This window comes from Oreochromis niloticus, linkage group LG19 (genome assembly GCF_001858045.2).
Source record: "Oreochromis niloticus isolate F11D_XX linkage group LG19, O_niloticus_UMD_NMBU, whole genome shotgun sequence".
In the NCBI taxonomy this organism is placed as follows: Eukaryota; Metazoa; Chordata; class Actinopteri; order Cichliformes; family Cichlidae; genus Oreochromis; species Oreochromis niloticus.
This window is the reverse complement of record NC_031983.2, coordinates 25,803,916-25,825,131: the sequence shown is the minus strand read 5'-3', so window position 1 is coordinate 25,825,131 and position 21,216 is coordinate 25,803,916. Positions and strand designations below refer to the sequence as shown.

General features: G+C 37.3%; 1 protein-coding gene and 1 long non-coding RNA gene across 7 annotated transcripts; one reads left to right on the top strand and one right to left on the bottom strand.

The window, feature by feature from the left end:
• The first annotated feature begins 4,995 nt into the window (after window positions 1-4,995).
• Window positions 4,996-12,131, top strand: LOC109196047 (sterile alpha motif domain-containing protein 3-like). 6 transcript variants are annotated; one of them, XM_019349232.2, is made up of 7 exons: window positions 4,996-5,371; window positions 6,587-6,643; window positions 7,580-7,674; window positions 9,105-10,168; window positions 10,260-10,415; window positions 11,322-11,411; window positions 11,500-12,131. In XM_019349232.2, exons 1-7 carry the CDS (start codon window positions 5,292-5,294, stop codon window positions 11,788-11,790), a joined length of 1,833 nt encoding a protein of 610 aa, XP_019204777.1. In that variant the 5' UTR covers window positions 4,996-5,291; the 3' UTR covers window positions 11,791-12,131. The 6 variants fall into 6 exon arrangements, with proteins under 6 accessions (XP_019204777.1, XP_019204778.1, XP_019204781.1 ...); XM_019349236.2 differs by having other exon boundaries at window positions 4,997-5,380; XM_019349234.2 differs by having other exon boundaries at window positions 4,997-5,380; window positions 6,587-6,741.
• On the bottom strand, window positions 10,948-11,626 carry LOC112843181 (uncharacterized). Its single transcript, XR_003215364.1, has 2 exons — window positions 11,493-11,626; window positions 10,948-11,372 (listed from the first exon to the last, which is right to left on the bottom strand). It is a non-coding gene; the product is annotated as an uncharacterized LOC112843181 (long non-coding RNA).
• Window positions 12,132-21,216: the final 9,085 nt, after the last annotated feature.

Genomic DNA, 21,216 nt, shown 5'->3' with positions numbered 1-21,216 from the left:
AACATACATTTTGACTGGGTGGCAGGATATGGAGGGACACAGTGTCCTATGTAGTGGTTTATGTGCAAGTATACCATCAACACTGACACAAATACAAGAAAACAGCCTTTGAATAGCTGTCCACTGTAGTGACCACTATATGTGAAAGGTATTGTATCTTTACTTCAAACTGTATCTGTGTGAATGCACAATTGGGCAAACTTCCTGTGGTGAACTAAATACCATAAACATACCACCAGACTTTGCAGTTCCTTCCTGTACTGCAGCATTTTCGTCTCTGTGCTTATTGTTTTGTTTTTTGTTTGTTTGTTTTTTTATCCTGTTTTACATACAGTAGAAGCTACAAAAAGCCAGGGCCAAAAAATGAAATGGCAAATGAATTATATTCATTCCTTTTCCAGTGTTTTTGTTGGCAAGTTCGGAGCCAAAGTAACGAAAGGAAAATGTATCACAGGATTGTTTTTCAGCCTAGTTCTTAGATTAGTTTTTTTAAAGCTTGATTTCATTGAGAAGTTAACAATTAGAAGATTTTCTCAGATCTTTACCGAGTAGTCTGCTGGAAAACTATTGACTATATTGTTTACAGCTGGTTCATATGCAGTACAATAGTGTACACCCCAGGTTAATGGAGAAATGCATGAACAAACAGACAGACTTTGTAAAACAATCCCTGCTACTGTCATGGTAAGTGCTGCGTGGCAGAGCGGATGAAGTTAAACTCAGGGTGCAGCTTTATTGCCGGGAAAAACGCTACATAAATAATGAACTTCACAAAAGCAAACCAAAACATGAAAACTAAAAACTAAACTGTATACTGGAAACTGGGAAACATGAGCTAAGAAATTCTCAGAACACAGCACGGGAAAAACACAGCACAGAGGGAGTAAAGGTTAACGATGGGACAACAAGCAGGGGAAGACTGAGGACTAAAATGCACAGGTAGAATCATGAGAGGATGAGGAACGGAAGAAACGCAGCTGGGACAAATCAGACATAATGAGATGAGGGAAGGTAAAACTAGATACTGACGTAGGATGCAGACTATCAAAATAAGACAGGAAATATGACACATACGCACCACCACCATCCTCTCACTCCTGCCACCCTGGATCTAAAAAGGCCCGGGAGGGTGTTAAAATGATTTTCAGTTATTGCAAATCAATTTTCATGTTGTCAAATTTTTTCTGCACTTCCAATATCTACAGAAGGAGAAAGCAGCTCTCAGGAAAAACACAATGTGTGAATCCAAAGTGAAGGTGAATCAAAATTAAGGAATATAAAGTTAACATATTTTCAGGCCATGTAAAATCCAGTAATAAAACTTTGGATGTATTGTATTACCCTGTGTTCAAAGGTGTAAGCTGCATCTGTAAAATCTCACTAAAAAGCAGTTCCATATCCTAGCTTTTCAAACAAATCTCTTTTTCTGTGCATCCTCTTGTCATATTACTTCAGTCTGCAGTTAGGTCATATCTACAAGCACAACAGTTTTGCTGTTAGGCTATAACTGATTGTTAAACTTTAGCAATTGTTAAACTTTTTTTTTCTTAAATTGCTAAACAGCTCTACAATAAAGTAGGAGACAAATCCAAGTCTACAAATGTTTGTTGTGATTTTCTTATTGTAAAGTTGGTTATTACTGTATTTCTTGTGCAGCTCATAAATCTCAGACACAAAAGCTGCCACTGTGAAGAAAGACACTAGTGTCAATAATAGAGGAAGGAAGGTACAGTATCAATCAAACTCATAGTTTCCAGTAAAAACGCATGCGCACACACACACACACACACACACACACACACACACACACACACACAAAATTCCACATATCCAGACAACTACATCCACTTACACAACAACAATGGTGATGGCAGCACTGTAAAATGGTCTATCACCAGATTATTGTTCATCACACGGCAGCTATGGGGATGATAGTTCTATCTACTGAGCACAGAAAGAAATGAAAAAGAATGGACACAGAAAGAAAAGGACATGTGACAGAATAGCAGGAGTTGCATCAGCTGTGAATCATCCTGCATCCTGGAAAGAATTGTGCTATTGTTCATGTGCATGTGAGAGAAGGGAACAGGAAGCAAGGGAGAGGGAGAAACGAAGGCAGACCAAGATAATGAGCGGCAAAAGGACAAAGGGAATGGGAAAAGATGTAGATAAATAGTGGATATAAGTGATTTTTCTAAGTGCTGTGACCTTGGGCTTCCTGTATCTCTCTGCCTCATAGGAGAATGTTCTCCTAAGTTTAAGTTGATTTTTAGTTCCCTTGAAATTACATTCTTCTAAATATAATAAATCATCAAATGTATTTCGTCCAGCTCCTTTAAGTCTAATAATAAAGGTAAACACACTCATTGCACCCTATTTTAGCTTTCTGAGTGGAATCTGGAATCTAACAATGCATGTAAAAGGTTTACCAGTTCTCTTTTAATAAATAACATTATCAATGTGGAAGATGAATTCAGATCATTTACTTGAGTGTGGCATGTTTAATGAAGTGGCTAAAGAAAATGGATATGACATTTTTCTGAAATTGTTTTGACAATAAAAAAATAGGTAAAATAAATTGTTTCAATTTGTTTTTTCTAGTTGTCTGTTGACCAACTAATCAATTAAACAACACATTTTTTAGATGTACATTTATACATGCATTTACATTATGGAATTTTTGCTAGCTTTGTGTTAGCATGCTCTTTGTGCATATGATTGCAAAGTTAGCTAGCCCAGTTGTAAAATTCCAATTCCTTTAAACTGTTCCCCACCCCACTATAACTGTACTGCTAATGCAGACGAAGAAAAGGCATGTTTGTTTGTTTTCTATTTGTCCGGTGTGCAGATAAGTACACTAACACTTTACACTGAAAAATGTGATGTGATTACATGACACAATACACCAACAACTCTCCAGTAGTTAGTAGGTCACCTCAACCTGATATCACAATAGACATGGTGGTCCACTGTGTCCATTTCATGCATTGCCTCTCCAAAACATGAAATGTACACTCATGCAGAAGTTGCAGTAATCTGCAGTAACAGCAGAGGGAGATGTTCTATTTTAAGCCAACATGAAAATAATAACGGGAAAGGGATTAATAGATTCGGACAATTAAGGCTTCTGGAATGTAATTAATACTTTTTATGCTCACTACAGACTTCATAGCTTTAAATATATAATCTCCCCCTGCTGGTAATGCAATTTCTACATGCGTGTCCATTTCAAGCATGTCTTTTACACACTTTGCCGTCAATGCACAGAAAGGTTTCTTCTAGTTGGCTCTTCTCTATTTTGGCTCTGATGGATGGACACCCTATTCAGGGCTGTAATTTGTTAAATTCACCAAATTTAGGAAAACAAACAGTAAAATGATGACCTTTCTTGTAATCTCTTTTATAATATGGATGCATCAATTTTATTACCAATTCATGCTTCTTGTTGATGATCATTCTATGAGCTTGGCAATTAAGAAGCTCAAAATTTTGAAAGTAAGCATTCCTGCTACTCTCTTTTTTATTTACTATTTATTTATTTAAATTGCCACAATCACAAACTTAAAAATTGAATGAATAAACAAATACTTTCTCATTAACAGTCCATGCTTCTCCTTCTGCTGCCCTCAGTCTGCCTCCCAACTTTCATCCTTCCTAATTTTTCACCCTCTCTGTCAACCACTGTCTTTTCATTGTTTTCTTTACTCTTCCTCTCCACTTTAGAGCTCCTTAGTAACCCTACTCTGTTTCTCCCCCTCCCTCCTCTCAGTCACAGTATGATCCCCTCTTCTCTTCATTTTTTCTCCCCCCTACTCGTTTGCTCGCTGGCTCCTTCCCTTCATCTCTCTGCATTGCAGTATCTGTGTCAGCCATCGGCAGAATGTCTGGTGTGTGTGCATATTTGTGTGTGTGGACACTGCAGTCCTTCCTACTGTAAGCAGCTGGACAGGAACTGAGACTGATAGCAGTTGTTCAACACTGTCTTGTCTTTTCCTGTTTTTGCTTTGTTGTATCTTTCAAATCCTTTACCTCCTTTTTATAATCCACTTTTTATCTTTTTTTCTCCTGCAGTATACATTCTGTATTCACATTGACATTTATTCATATTAAACTCTTGTATTCAGTTTCTCTCTAATTCTATTCTCTAATTCTTTTTACTCTTAACATTAGTGAACAGACATACTGCACAAAGCCTGACAGCTGATCTCTATTTCTAGAATGGACACTTTTGTCACAGCTTTCACATGACCATTGCTCAGTAGGACCACCCAGAGTGCCGACCAAATGAGAATATGCATCGTTCCCCTCAGCAAACAGACAGTGATCTCACCTCCTGGTGGTAGTAGACACTGGTATCTTTGTCTTCCTCCTGCCTGGCCAACTTGCTGGGTCCTGCTTGGTCTCCTTAGAGCTACTTTTCTCATGTAGTGACTAATTAACACCCCAAAACGCCTACATTTTAACACCTTGCTACATTTTCTGCCCAAGAGCAAGTTCATTGTACTGTCCTTTGTTGAAACCTGGCAGACATCTGCTATACTACCACTAATAAATGAAATGCCCTGAGGTGTGGAATTGAATTATTAATGAATAAATGTTTCTTTAGTTAAAGCCATATGCCAAAAAAAGGAAATAGACTTGTTATTATTGTAAGTCATGGATGGTTTTGAATTAATAATATATGTTATTGTTATTATTATTATTATTATTATTATTATTATTATTATTATTATTATACAGGGTTTCTATATTCATTGTCACTGTTTGACTAGCGCTCTTTCAGCTGGGACATCTTGACAATCATCTGGAAAAGCAACACCAGCTGCTTATTTCAACAACCCACCTTCTAATATCTGGATAACAGAACAGCTCAGAAAGTGAGAATAACAAGCATATTTTAATTGTTTCTGCCATTTTTTTACGCCCAGTTCAGTTTAATTTTGGGCTACATTTGAAATCCAGTTCCCGATATAGACACTCAGATACACTCTAAAAAATATTCGTTGTGTTTGTCGGTAGAACTTAACAAAAAACCACTTTTCTGCTAAAAAAAGTAAGTTGTCTACATGTACACGTTTCAGTGAGTTGACTAATCAATGTTAAAAGTCAGTGCAACACAAAAATTAAAAAACAGCTCCTTAACTTAAATGTTTGAGTATATTGAATAAAATACTTTTGTCATCAATCAACAACAGAAAATATTAAGTTTGTGTAACATGTAAAAATGAGTTTCAACATCCTTCCTGTTTGAATTGAGACCGTTCAGACCTCAGAGGGCAACCCCGTAGCATATGTTCGTATCGTGCACAACAGTTTCTGGATTCTTGTGGCCTCGTGGGAGAAGAGGTGTGTTTGCCCTTGACTGTGTTCGGTGAGTTAAGTAAGTACTGAATTTTAAATGGATGAATTACAAGTTATATTTGTACACTTTAAAATGTCATCTTTAAAAAACTGAAATTTGATGGTTTTAATCGTAATTTAGCAGAGTAGAGTTGTTGTTGTGTTTTTTTAAGTTTAGCTAGCCGTTTCTTTTAGCTAGCAAACGTTCCTCACAAATAAAAGAGTACAGATACAGTTAAAATATGTGACTTGTCAGGGTACATTTGGTTAGCTGATAGACCATGCCGACAGCAGAGCATGTTCAATTTGAACCCGTATATGTTCAAATTAACCAGTCAGCAGCTGTCTGCATTTTTATCATGGTGTCAGAGTAAATTCGTGTTTCCACAAGATGGTCTCGGGTGAGGTAACTAATTACTGACAGAGTAAAATGTGGTGAATTTATCCTTGACTAAAAGTATTTATATCAATTGTGCTGATGTTCTAAGCTCGACTGGGAACTCTGCCTGAGGTTAAAGTTGGTTGACCTAGCAAAAAACCCCCCAAAATAATATTTTGTGTTTGTGTGCATACGACTTGCATTTGCTTTCTGTAATTGTAAGCATAATGTAAAGTGTGGGATTGTGGCATGTCCACAGTGGTATTTAAATAGTTTAAAAGAAATTTCTCTTACACATTTGGATTTGACACCTTATTACAAGTTTAAACTGAAGTCTGTAGATGTACATTTTAAAATTCAATTTTGTTCAGTCTTTATGATTAATTTTTTTTCAGTGTTGCATTGTAGTGTTTTAGAGAAGGTTTATACTTAAAATAGCTTGTTAACTCAAAAGCTTCAATAATTCTTTGCATTACAAAAGCTTGCAGTAAATTTCAAAATGCACTGGACTTGCAAAATTTGCAAATTTGAAACATCAAGAAGGAGTGAGCTCTTAAAGCATTACAGGCTTAGACATAGCCATGGTGGACTGTTTATGCCTTGCCTATACTGGGATTGTTACTGCTCATTTAAAACATGGAGTAGCCTCCGAAGCCATTTATCAAGAAGCCATTCATCCTCTGATATAGTGACATTTTCAGAGGTCTTATCTTTCAAATGTCCATGTTGCTCTTTAAGGACATTTTCGACTGAAAGGGAATATTTTAAGCATATTGGGCACCATTTAAAAAAACTGGAAACTGTTGCTTGTGTTTTTGAAAACTGTAACTTCAGAACAAATGTTCATGGAACATATGCTTCTCATAGGAACCGAAAACACACTCCTCACTCATTGGATGACTTCAAGCCTGAGCTGATACAGAGGTGTGTCAATCGTTTGAATACAGGAGATGATCCTCTTGAGGAACATATTGAAAATCCATTGAGTGAAGATGAAGCAAATGCAGAGGATGAAGAAATTGGTGAATTGCCTAATTTAATTGAGAAACATTTAGCCCACCTACTACTAAAATTGGAAAGTATATACAATGTACCTCGCAGGTGTATTGATGAATTAGTTGAACAGTTACAATTCATTTCTTCCTCTGCTTCAGGTCCTATTCTAAAACAGATTTTACAGTTAAGCCTAAAAAAGCATAATTGTGCTGTTGATGATTTAGTGATTTCAGATATGGTGGCAGACCTCTGTCAGTGCAACCCAGTCACATTGGCTTTTGGAAATAAAGGTCCTCTTTCTACCTCTTACAAAAGAAGCAAATATTTCAAGGAGCATTTTTGTTTGGTGGAACCCACTGAGTATTTGCTTAGTGTTGGGGACCGGAGAAGTTTCCAGTATGTACCTGTTTTAAAGTCCCTGAATGAAGTCTTGGAAAAAAAAGGAGATCCAAGATTTCCTCACACAGGCCTCTGAAACAGATACTAGCTCTGAAACACAATACACCTCATTTCGTCATGGCACTAATTTTAAAAACAATAAATTGTTATCAGAAGAGAGTCCAGCCATTTCCCTCATTTTGTATGTGGATGAGTTTGAAGTGTGTAATCCACTTGGCACCTCAAGAAAAAAGCACAAAATTACAGCAGTATATTGGGTTTTAGCTAATGTACCACCATTGCTCAGGTCCTCACTGACATCAATCTACCTAGCCATTCTATGCAAATCTGATGATATAAAACAATTTGGTTACACTGCTGTCTTTGAGCCACTGTTGAAAGATCTTGCATGCCTAGAAGAAGAAGGACTTTACATTCCCTCATTAGGCATATGTGTCAAAGGAACTGTGTTTTGTGTTGTTGCAGACAACCTTGGTGCACACTCTCTTGGAGGATTTGTGGAGAGTTTCTCAAGTGCGTATGTCTGCAGGTTTTGTCTTGGAGAACGGTCCCAAATCCAAGTAAGTGATGTTCGAAGTGGAGCATTTAGTCAAAGAACAGTACAAGAACACAGGGTACATGTTGACACTGTAAAAGGAGATAAAAATGAGTCTCACTGTTATGGAGTAAAAAAACTGTGCCCACTGACCGAAAACCTAAAACATTTTGATGTTTTATCTGGCTATCCACCGGATTTGCTACATGATCTCTTTGAAGGTATTGTACCTTTGGAATTAGCACTTTGCCTTAGTACCTTAATCAAGGGAAAGTGTTTTACTCTAGACGAGCTCAACAAATCAATTAAACAGTTTCCATACAGATGGGCTGATAAAACTGATGCACCACAACCAGTTCCATTGAATTTTGCAACAAAAAAAACAGTTGGAGGGAATGCGCATGAAAACTGGGCTTTGCTTCGCCTCCTTCCCCTTATAGTTGGGGAAAGAATACCAGAGAGTGAGCCAGCATGGCTGCTGCTTCTCAACCTTAAGGATATAGTTGAACTTGTCCTTTCATCTGTTCATACAGATTCAACAATTTGTTTTCTTGACAGCAAGATTTTTGAGCATCGGCAAAGATTTCAGGAAGTTTTCCCACAGGAAAGACTGATACCAAAACATCATTTCCTAGAGCACTATCCACAACTCATAAAAGCTTTTGGTCCACTTGTTTTTCTGTGGACTATGCGTTTTGAAGCCAAGCACAGCTTTTTTAAGCGTGTGGTGAGGCATACCCACTGTTTTCGAAACATTCTGTTGTCTTTATCAGTGAAGCATCAGTTAATGATTGCCTACCATCTACATGGAAATCAAACAGCCCAGCCCTCTTTACAGGCAACAAAACTATTAACTGTGAATTTGACTGTGCTAAGAGAAGACATTAGGAAAGCAGTGGAAAATAAGTTCCCTGGGGAGTCAAATGTCCAGATGGCAAATACTGTGTCTTACAGTGGCACCAGTTACACCACTGGAATGATCCTGGCACATGGATCAACAGGTGGTCTGCCAGATTTTGTGGAACTGACTCAGATGGTTGTAGTTAATGGAAATGTTGGCTTCATTGTGAAATGCTTAAATGCATGGTATTCTGAACATTTCAGGAGCTTTGAGCTTGAAAACACAAGAAGTGTTAAAGTTATTGAGCCCAGTGATCTGTCTGATATCATCCCACTGGCAGCATACACTGTAGCAGGGAAGCGTATGGTGACCCTAAAGCACCACATCTATGTGCCGTAGAAGGCACAGTAGCCATTTCAATACAGTATTGTCAAAGCTGCTTTGTCTTCCTTATTTTAGTTTTTCACTATAGCTCAAATGGTATAATTTTGTGGATAGTAATGTTCAATCAATAATTAGACATTTAGTAGTACAACTACCTTGCTCTGCCTCAAGTCTGTTGCTCTGCCTGAAGTCTCAAATTCTGTTTCGTTTTTGTTTTCCTTTTTATGTAGGTATCTCAATGTCTCATCCTGCTAAACTTCGGATCATACTCAAAGACCATAACATTCGAAAATTGGACTTACCACATGGAATCCCTGGAACAGTGGAGGAACTTGAATCTATTGTGAAAGACACTTTTGAGGTTGATGGAAAGTTTACTTTGCACTATAAGGATGCTGACTTTGGAGAAGAATATTTTTCTCTGACATCAACAGGTGATATCAAGGACAAGGACACACTCAAGGTGGTTCAGATTATTGAACCCCCCACAGTTACTCTGACATTTAGTGATGTAGACAGTTCCTTTATATCTGCATCAGAGACCTTGGTCAATGCTTCAGCAATGTCAGAGACTTCCAGTGTGTCCTGTGGCACCAGTTGCTCATCTGGATCTCAGGATACAGTAATTCTTTCCTCACCTGAACATCTGAGTCAGCGTTTACAGCGCTGGCCTACCAGTTTTTCTGTTCCTCGCTTTGCTTATGACACTGAGCTTTTACTTGCTTCAGGAAATGAAGCTTTCAAAAAGGATGGAACTAAACTCAACTTTATTCCAGTTCTTCCAGATATCCTTGAGAAATTGGCTGAAACGATCTTTCAGTATGTTGCCTACCCAACATCTGCACAGTTAGCAGATGTAGCTGAAGCACTTGTTCGACAGCATCCATGCCTTAAAGAACCAGGATCCTATAATGGATGCTATGGATGGCAACAAAGACTAAAATATAAAATGGGCAATTACAGAAGTAAACTCAGAGGGCTTGGGTGCCCTGAGCTGGATGTGAACTCTCTCAAAAGAAAGCAAGCACATGAGAAGACACCTTCAAAGAATCTTAAAAAGCCAAGAAAGGCTGAGGTGAACTATTTGCCACCTAACCCACAAGGAGAAACAGAGGAAAGTTTGGAAAAGGAAAGATTGCAACTTCTTGATGAAGTGAAGAAGAGGAACAACTATCGGATCATCAGTGAAAAAATGGCCAAAACATTCTCGAGTCGCAGACAGGAAGTTGTTAATCTGGCACCACCTGTCAGTGACTTCAAAAGTAGATGGCCTGCACTTTTTGATGCAACACAGGTGATTTTATTAAATAATTTAGAGTATAACTTGTAATTGGGAAATTGTGTATTACATTATCATGTTGTACTGATTGTCTTTTTTTTTTTAGATAAATGACGAGTTCCAAAGGATCACCACTGTTAACTTGGAAACAACATTCATGGCAAAACTGGACCAGTATTCCGCAAGAATAATGTCCCTGGCCTCTTCAAAAGCAGGTGCTGCAAAAATTAAGATCAAGCGCATCAGGAACATGCTGCAAGAGGTAAGAATCAAAAAAGTGAATATAACTGATAATCTTACACAACAAAAGTTAATTATCTAATTCATTATCTTAGGAGCATTGTTGGCTATCTTTTATTGAAGAGTGAATAAGTGAAAATCGGAGGTGGACAGAGTAAAAATTTGCTAAAATGCACATCACTCAAAACATGCTTTTTATTTTTTATTTTTGTTGTTTTTTGGGTTGTCCAAGTCAAGATTACAGTGATGTACTTGTAACTTAATGGTTAACTGAGCTTTGAGAGAAAAAATAAAACTTGCACCTCATAAGTGTGTTAAAAGGCCTTTAATATAACTTTTGGTCACATTATTGCAAACTGAGGTTGGTAAATTTAAATAGGTACTTTTCATGTAAGGTGACTTGGTAACTTGAGAATACATTAATGTAAGTATTGGTCATGTTGCAGATAACCTGAGGAGACTAACCTGAGTTAATAATTTGGAGTGTTACAAGTATCTTCATCAACTGCACAATGAATGTTTATGAGGAAGACAAGTTACACAAACACATTAAAGAGGGTGGATAGGAGCTTTTATTGGTTTATCACATCATTGCAAGACTCGTCCACAGGTACTTTTGCACATATTTTACATCTAACAATTATAGTTTAATCCTTAGAACACAACTCAACAAAAACAGTTTAAAATAGTCTCTACATTTAGGTTACATTTACTTTACTCACCTTATCCTACTGCTAGCAAAGGGTGCATTTAAAGCAGCATTTAAAACAGTTTAAATTGTAGTTACAAAGATGAAATCTTTAATTCTTTTAAAAACATATTTAAAATCAATATTTGGCACAATGCAAGTCACATAAATGTAACAGTTTTGACTTTTCACCTAATAAACTGTAAGTTTAAGTTTTGTTTTGCTTTTTTTATTCTCCAGAGTTCGGTGGAAATAAAGAGAGAGGTCGCAATCCGTTGCCTGATGGTGTATCTGAAAGAGAAAGAAGAGGATCTCTTCAGAGAACAGCTGGTAGGTGAATCTCGCATTCTTTTGTGTTTTATTTTTAAATGGCACATAAAATACTGACATGTTTCCATTTAACCTACTTACTTGCCAGGATGGTGAAGAACAGTTCCCAGAAGAAGTGGTAAAGATTGTAGTCACCAGACGTGCAGCAGTGTCTCTCCCAGCCATCGCTAAAATTGTGATTGAAGGAACAGCAGTCCTGGAAGACCTTGATGTGCCCAGAGCGTGTGCCTTAATGATGGGGCTTATATACGCTCTCAATCTGAGCTACCCAAAACAAGTAAAGAACACTCTAGAGGTATTCCAGAAGGTATTTCTGGAACTTGATGGGCTTAAAGCCAGTCCACGGGTAATGTCTCTTAAGTGCAAACTTCTGTTGTGAAACGAATGTGAATTGGAGTGTAGCATTCCGATGTGCCTCTTACGTTTTTGTATGCAGTCCTACATGAATGTAGTTTTGAGAGAAGTTCGTATTACATATAACCTTAGCTTTGGATTGTTCCATTGTTGAACATTAAAATCTTTTTTCATTTCCTTGATTCTGTGACAAGTTGACTAAGTTGATACCAATTTAAGTTAATGTTAATGTACATGAAGAACTTTTTTTTGCTTAGTCATTTATAATTAAAGGGCTGCGTAATGTTTCATTTATGTTGTATTGACACAGAAGTGTATTACTTTGAAAAAGTTTTGTAATAAAATAATAAATTGGAATAAGTGAAATGGCTTTGTGTGATTTTAGAAAAGTTACTATAGAAACCTAAACTAATTGGCATGGATAATTGTGAGTATGATATTTGTAAAAAAGTTAGTTGGTGTAACTCAACTAATGTAATTTCTCAACTTAATATTACCAGAAATTTTAAGGTTGTATAAACTTAAAATATTAGGTTGTATAAACGTAAAATATTAGGTTGTATAAACTTAATTATGCTTTTGGAGGTCAAAGTAAATCATGTTGGTTTGTTAAACAAATTGAGTTAGCCAAACCTAAAAATTACTTGCTGGATTTACTTAATAATATGCAAAATTTGTAACTTAAAAAGCTGAGTGGAAATTGCTGCCTCAATTTTTTAAGTTGAGGCAACAAAATATTTTTTAGAGTGTACATGCCATCCTGCAAATGGCAGATGATACATCAGAACTTAAATATTTTTTGCTCTTTGCACTCAAGAGTATTATCAGAGGATTGAAAAGACAGTTTCTTGGAAAAAGTTACATAGAGATGACTTCACAGTAGCAGTGTCCATCTCCTGTGGCTATCTGGGTATTCATTGGTTTGGTTACATAAGGCACATTGGGTCATAATATGTTTTTTTGTGTCCCTGGAAATGTACCCTTGGGTATTTTTTAATTTTACTGTCAATAAAAGCAGTCTTTTAAACCTTTTAGGGCTCCAACCTGATGATGCTTAACACTAAATCAGAGGAATTTCAGTCTAACTCAGAAGAGTTTTTCTGAGCTTACTCCAGGAACAGCAACGAGGTTTCCAGTCATATTACACCACAATTTTAACCCAGATTCCAAATAACTGGCAAAGCCATCTTTTCATTCAGTGTTGTTCATTTGATTATCATCAGTTAAGTCACCAAGATAAACAGTTTTAGCTTTTGCAAATAAGGTGCTGGGTGCAAATAAGCAGTATTATATGAGAGGATGTGACATTTAATTAACTTAAAACAGTGCAAACACTAAAAATGTTTAACAAAAAGCTTTTTCTTCAGTGTTACATTCTTACCTGTCTGCCATGTTTATTGTCAGAAAAGCAGCTTCTACATGTTGAAGACTGGATGACTATTAAGAGTAACAATTATCCTCAGGCAAAAGTAACTACGGTGATTAACATCCTATTCTATGTTTAGTTATTGTCTGTTAATAGCCAGGAATGGCATCAGCTATAGTGTCTTGGCTTGATTGTTTTGCACCTTAAAATGGTTTTTGTGCAATTTGGACGATTAACGGGTTGAAGTTATCTTTAAACATTCAAATTGTTAGCCATCTGTTATTTTTTTCTGCTCCATCTCTCCAACACTGAAACTAATTTCATGTCCAATTATGTGTTCATTATTTTTGAAATCCTGCTGCTTTTTGTCTCACAATCTAATACATGCAGCTGCTGAAGACCCATCAAACCCAGCTGGACTAAATATAGCTAATGATTAATTTAGCATAGATTTCCCCCCTTCCCATCATTTTTTCATGCTGCTGTTTTTTTAATGACTGGCTAGGTAGCACAGGTAGTCATTAATGGAGAAGTGAATGCATACACTCCTACCTATTGATATATAGATGATAATGATGGAAAGACCTGATATGTGAGGCTGGGTCAGGTATAGGGCAAAGTCTGAAAACAGGCTTTGCTTTTTTTTTTCCCCCCTTCTCATTTTAAAATTAGAAACTGCTTCTAATTCCTTGACATGGCAACGCAGACTGTTTCTATAAAATGAAATGACCTACCACCTGCTCACATTTTGGAAATGACAGGGACGGTTAAGAGCCTGGCATTGCTGGAGCCAAGTGTAAAGTTGAAGTAAATTGGTTGGGTATTAGAGTGCAAGTCCATGTAATGACTTGCTGTAAGGATTTTAAGATATGCTGTAAAGCTCACAGCCTGCCAGTGAAGTGATGATCCCTCACCTTCTGCTCTCAGTCTGAATGTTCTGGAAAGGTTGCAGATTACTCTGGTTGATGTTTATGCAGTTTAAGCTGTGGAAGAGTGGAAGAAAATGTGTGTTTTCATGTGCCATTGGTCAAAAATGCCAGATAACACAAAACATGTACAGACAGCACATTAATCATCGAATGCTGTAGACACTTAAACTGTGACCAATTATAAACAATATGCTATCTGTCTGTGGAATAAAGAAAACAATTGTGACCACTCACGGGACAAGAGAACAGTTTTGATTTAATTTGTAAGAATTGTACCTTTCAAGGTAAAGAAAATAAGGAAAAATATCCTACAGTAAGTCAATTTATGTAGGAGAAATAAGCAAGTGTGAAAGCCAGAGTAAGATTGACACCAGAGGGAAGCTTCAGGAGGGCTGTGGAATCTATGGTTTAGTAAGTCAAGAGCATATAAGGCAAGAGTGGTGATTATGATATGACTGATAAGATGCAGTGACTGTACAAGACCTCTGAACATGCCTTATGGTTTATGCCACCAAGATATTAAGCTGATGGAGTTTCAAGCACCCCAACAACCTGCCACTGGTTTATAGTATTTCAAATTATTAATGTATATACTTAATCCTGCTTAGGATTTATTGTTTGTATTAATTGTGGACTTTGTCATAAATGTGCAGTCTTCAAGTTGAAAGAAAAGTTATGCTAGAGCAAGACTTGACTTAATCTCAATTGCTTCCGCACTTTGTTCTCCTCATGACTTGGTCTTCATATTCCAGATTTGCCGTGATATTGTGTTGGGATCTTACAAAGTGCAGTGTTAAACAGACATGCCTGTCCAACATGTCCATTTCACACTTTGCCACTCTTATTGCCTTGTTGAGCTATGATCTGATGCGTCGTCTGTAAGTGGGTGCTGCAAACTCTTGCAGCAATTTAGCAAATTTACATTTGCCCAGCAAAAATATTTTATCATTAGGTCTTAAGTAATGCATACTTATATGCCATTAAAGTGTTGTGATCTGATTGGGCAGGAAAATAGATTTATGCAGCAGATGTGAAATAAACTGCTATGGTCTGATATTAAGAAACTGCTAACTCACTGTAGCATGAGATAACATTACCCTTGACAATAGACTGTGTGTTCTGATGTCTGATGCTGAATGCGTAGCTGTGAGCTGTGGGATTGCAAAGCATCTGAACTTCTCTCGGCATATGGATCTCTTCCTGCTATAGCCGATGTTTCCTCTCTGCATGTCAAGTCACTACAAGACTTCAAATAAAAACTGACAACAAAATGAAAAATTCAAGACTTTATCCTATTACGTTCTTATCTTTTCAGTCAGTGTTGTCAGGCCATGCTTTCAAATTAGTTTGGGAATAATCTGTAGTTGTTCTGCCTATTATGGACTGGCTTGATGGTTGATAAATGGAGACAAGTGAGCAACACATAATGTTACAGATCTGATCCCCCCCCAAAAAAAGAGTGTGTTTTTGCTTGCAGACACATTCATGACAATTTTTTCTTAACCTACCAGAGCCCTCTCTGGAATTCCTATCAATCAGTCATTCTTTGTCGACATCCATTTCTCTCAGTTTTCCAATCCTTTTATCCCAAACATTCTATAAACCTGGGGAACCATCTGTATTGGTTCTATTCATCAATCATTGCAACCTTCTCTGTATCCCAATCCTTCCACTGTAGCTCGTCTTCCCCGTGTCAGTCAAGGCCTATTGTATGTGCAGAGAGGCAGCTAGACAGGTAAAGTGTTTAATTCATCTATCATTCAATCTCTGTCCACTTCTACATTCTCTGACTTGAATCTGGAAAAGAACTTTTTCCTGAAACGGAATGAATGTCACTAAGACCTGGGGACCAAACGTGGTAGTGACAAAAATTATGCTTAAACAAGTTAAGTTTGTAGCTGTGATAGGGTCCATGCCCCCAGTGAACCTTAATTGGATAAGTGGAAGAGGATAAATGGATGGAAGTCTGATCATATGAGCTCTTGTTGTCATTTCTAGAGATGGCAGTGCTGGTATAAGGATCATGTTAGGTCATAAAAATCATTTTGGTAGATTTTGAAGAACTTTGAGGAACTTGAACTTAAGAAGATCAATCATGTTAACTTAGGAATTGCTTGAAATTCGTCTCCTATCACAGAAATTGCGTAAAAAGGCACTGATTTTATTTTATTTTTATTTATTTATTTATTTTTTTAAATGGAACTGATAGTTCCCAGATGATGAGCTTGGTGCTTTGTTCCTTTACAGTATTAATAACACTAATGTATTTAGATCCCCATTTACTCAAAAAAGGAGAGCAAATTAGAAGTAATTAATGGAATATTATTTTAATTTGATCACAAATTCCAAAAAGGGGGAAAAAAGGGAATTCGTCTATGCTTTCAGGTCTCACTCAAATGTTGCTATCTGCTCTCTCACCCACACAAAAATACACAAAGTGCGGTATATCCAATTACTCTAAGTGTCTGCTGTGGTCTGACTTCACTAACATAGGACTTTGCTGCTGCAGCTGTATTGGTCCCACTGAGCTAGATAAAATCCATCAGTTCACCCACTGTAACTGAAATGGATTGCGTCTATTTTCACCAGCTCTCTTGACACATTGTGCAGTGTAATCTGACAAAGAGGCTTTCATTTTAAAAATAAATAAATAAAAAAAATAAAAAAATACCTCAACCTTAAAAACAAACATACCAAAAGTAATGGGGTGTTGTGAGATGTGGTAGTAGCCGAGAGTTTTCTGCAAGATTGTAATTGTGTCTCACAGTGTTTTGTCACATTTCTCTTCTCTCTGTGTTTGCAGGAGACAACTTCAGGAGGAACAGTGGAAAGGTAAAGCACCTTGGGCTAAGAGAGACTCATAGTTTTTACAGGAAATAGACTTGAGGGAAAGAATGGGGTGAAACTCTGCCTTGTCGACATATCTTAACACTTCCTTTTAATGAACTTCCTCTGCCTTGCTTTTTGCTTTCTGTTCACAAGGATATACTGTCACAGCGAGGTGTGCCGATGTGTTTGTTAAACGGACCCAAGAGCAGATACCGCAGGAGATGGAACTCAACTTGTACCAAAAACAAGCCTTTATTTGGGCTGATGGCAGAAGCACACATGAAAACTAAGGTGAAGGGGTACAACAACTAAACTGAGAAATGGGCTATGAAACTGGTGAAAACTGTGATAAGTATGGCGTGGCATAACAGACGACCTGACAATGAGTGAACGGAAACACACAGACTAAATACACACAAGGGTTGATCAGGGGAAGTGGAAACACACGAGGAAACAGGTGACACAAATGAACCTAACGACGTCACAGGGGAAGTGAACCTAAACACAATGACAAAGACCCACCAGACTCTTCCAAAATAAACCAGGAAACACTGAGAAAATAAAATAATCAAAGAATAAAACTAAAATACACAAAACACTGGGTCACAGACCCAGTACCGTGACATATACTGTATCTTGCATTATGTATGCATTTTTAAAGCATCAAAAATAGGAGCTTGATCAGTCTTATACTGTCAAGTAAATATATCGTATTATTTTAAGATTGGTTATCATATTCTTTTAGATCTTTAATCAGAATGTATGCAGCTGTGGTCAGCTATGACAACTGGACTGTAGTGCATTGGTGGAAAACACACCCTAAATTAGGCTACAAATCTAAACGCAATATTAGGCAATGTTAAGCTATATCTGCAAGTTTATTAGCACTAAACTAAAAGTTTTTGCAGTTTATACATGTTTGATCATAGTTCAATGTAAAGAAAACATCACTGAGAATGATGGGTTTTGATGTACATGTAATTCTGAGACTGGGTTGGTATTTTGCAACCTTAAGCCTTCAGATCTACTGGTCCAAGGTAGAGGAAAGGGGGCTTCAGTCATCAATACATACCTCAACACAAGGAAAATTGTTAAGCAGATGAAGATTTAAGAAAGCACTTAAATCCAGAGTCAGATGTTGCTACCATCTGCCTTCAGCCTGTCAGTGACTCACTGTCACATATCACAGACAAGCTGATCATTCACACAGCATTTTATTCCTCAAACCAATTTCAAAAGATGATGGTGCAGAAACACCCTGACCGAGAGCTAAGAGAAAGGGGGAACAACACAGGAGCTTTATTAGAGAAAAGAATAGGTTATACATATGCTTAGCAGACACGAGCAACTTGTCATCAGTTAAAGTTCAAAGCAGTTAATCACATCTCTCTCCTGGTCTTTTCCTCCTTCCTTGCTATCTCTTTTTCTCTGGCTTCCTTTCTAAAGGTTATTGAGAGGAGACAACACAGAGGAGACTCTCGACAGCAATTTCAGTCTAGTATCTTCATTTATCTTCATTTAATATTACATTAATTCCCCCCAAAGCAGTCTTAATTAGATAATATTCTGCATTTAAAAATAATTTCTTTAAACACAGCAGGAGAATTTGGGATTTGAACAGCATTATTTGGATCTGCACAGAAGCCTTTGAATCTGTAATAATACACAAAGATATATCTTTAGTTTTCAGATGCAGTAATTTGTACAGTAATCTAAATGACTAAAAAGTGCATTTATATGGTGAAACACATATATTCTCTACAAAATATTTGTAGAGAAGTAGAAAATGTAGGCGATAACTAATAATTGTAATTAGCATCGGAGAGACTTGTCAAATCTGTCTTGTCAAACGTCTAATTCTAAAGGAGTGGAAATCGACCTCCCCTCCCTGCTTCAAGAGGTGGCTCGAAGAGATGGTCTCCTGTTTATACCTGGAAGAAATTCGGTTTTCTACATCTAACTCCATGGAGAAGTTCAGGAAGATATGGGGTCCCTTTGATCACATTAAGAAAGACAGTCCACACCCTGGGTCCTGACTACGTTGTCTTAACTATTATTATTCTGAGCTGTTGCCCATAACTGTTATGAATCGGCTCCTGCTAGCGTTGGATCTCTGGATTCGATCTTCAATGTGGACTGGACTCACTGGACTATGAGTTGTCTGACATCTATACCATTTGCTTTTTCCTTCTCTGCTGTTCTTAATAAGTGCTGGCCGTGTATGCTGTTGTTGGGTTTGTTGCCTTTTTTGTGTGTGTGTGTGTGTGTGTGTGTGTGTGTGTGTGTGTGTGTGTGTGTGTGTGTGTGTGTGTGTGTGTGTGTGTGTGTGTGTGTGTGTGTGTTTGTGTGTGTTTGTTTTTGGTTTTGATTTTCATTTTGTTGTCTTTATTGTCTGTGTTCCTCTGTCCCGCTGTTTGTGACTGTGTAAAAAATTTTGAAACTTGCATAGATAAAAAAGAAAAAAAGTGTCTGTCTTAATAATTAAGACAGTGTTTGCTCACTGGAAAGAGGTGAACTTTGCTCCAGGAAACTGTCCTCCAATTAAAGAAAGACCCCAAAGGATGGATGGTTCACCAAAACAGTGGAGACTGATACCTGTTTGCCTCTGAAAGAGGTGGATAAAATTATGGCCTTGAAAGCTCCATTTTTCCCAACCATCTAAAATAAGTTCCCCAAAGACATTTGTTTTTGGACCTTGAGAAAATCAAAGTTCATTATTCCTTTGTAATCAACACTGAAGTGGTTCTTGCACTTTTGCTGCATTAGAGATGCAGTTGAAGATGGTGTCCTAACAACAACTCGGGAAGAGGAGAATCTCAAACACCAAGTTAATATTATAAGTTCTTCCCCAAATTTTTTATACTTGCATTGTGGTCACGTTTTGACAACTGAACTGCCAAAGCACAAAATGACAACACACTATCATCTTATCTCGATATTGAATATTTACAGAAATATGAGTTCACGGGAGAGAGTATAAACTGCAGAGGCAAAGACAATACACAGAGCAGAAAGAGATGATCTGAAAAGCAGCTGTTTATGATGATGTTGCTGTGACTCACTCAAGTTGCCTTCAAAACCTTTTTATATTTTGTTATATTACATTTATATATTATCAAATGACACCCCACAGACATAAAATGATTACTGAACTGTAGTTCTTACCTCTTTTAGTTTTGCGTCATTTCTTGGATGCCAAAGAAGAAAAACTCATGCTGGAGACTCCACTGTAGGACAATTAAGTCAGCATGGCTACTGAAGATGACTATTTTCATGTTGGAACAAACTGAATACCACTGAATACCTCTCATTCTTTGGGAGACTATAATAAAAATAAATATCAAAGTTACCCCTATGTCTGCTGGGTATATTCAGCCCATTGAAGCAGTTTGACTTGGTGCATTATCCTGATATTAGAAGTCATTTGAGGCCTAAATAGATGCAACTGGTCAACAGTCATATTGAGGAATTCCACACACTGGCAGACTACCAGCAGCAGGAGCCTGGGCACGTTGATTCACTAGGTTACAGGTTTTTTTCCAGTCTTGAGCTGTCCAGCTTAAGTGAGCTTGTTCACACTGTAGCCTCAGATTTCCTTTTTTTGGCTGAGAGTTGCAGGTCTACAGCTAACAAAAAGATTTGTTTTTCTCTCTAGAGGCTGCTGTGGTGACAAGCCAAGAGATCAGCAGTTTCAGACATACTCAATCAGCCCGTCTGACACCAACAATCGGAGCACTTTCAAAGTCACTGAGAAATCACACTTTTCCCATTTGGAAGGGTAAGCTGAACATTAAGTGAAGTTTATAAATGTATTTTCATGATTTTAAAATGTCATCTCCTGCTTGGTTCAAGCAATTCCTGATTTTCATCTCTTTTAAGTTTACATTATTATGTCTTTTATTTAGCCAAGTAAAATTGTTACCGTGTTTCAAAATGCCATTTTATAAATGTATATACCAGTATTCACATGTAGACCTCACAAGATGTAATACGAATGGCTAGAGACCAAAACTGAAAAGAGAGGCTGGCTGATCGGTTCTTTCATTGAGTCTCTTTGTCTTTGGCTGCAGACCTCATGCAGCTAAACTCTGAGAAGCGAGGAGAGGAATAAAATTGAGATTAGGATTTACATCCAGCAGCAAGACCCCATGTAGGCAAATTCAAGAAATAGTAGAAAGAAGGGAGGGTTGAAGAGATTTACAGTTGGTATTGTATATGCATGGATATCAGTAGCTATGGACACTTACACATGGGCAGGGCAGCCTGATATTCCAGAAAGCAAGAGGAATTATGTATGACTGGGCTGAGCAGAATATCCCTGAAGTAT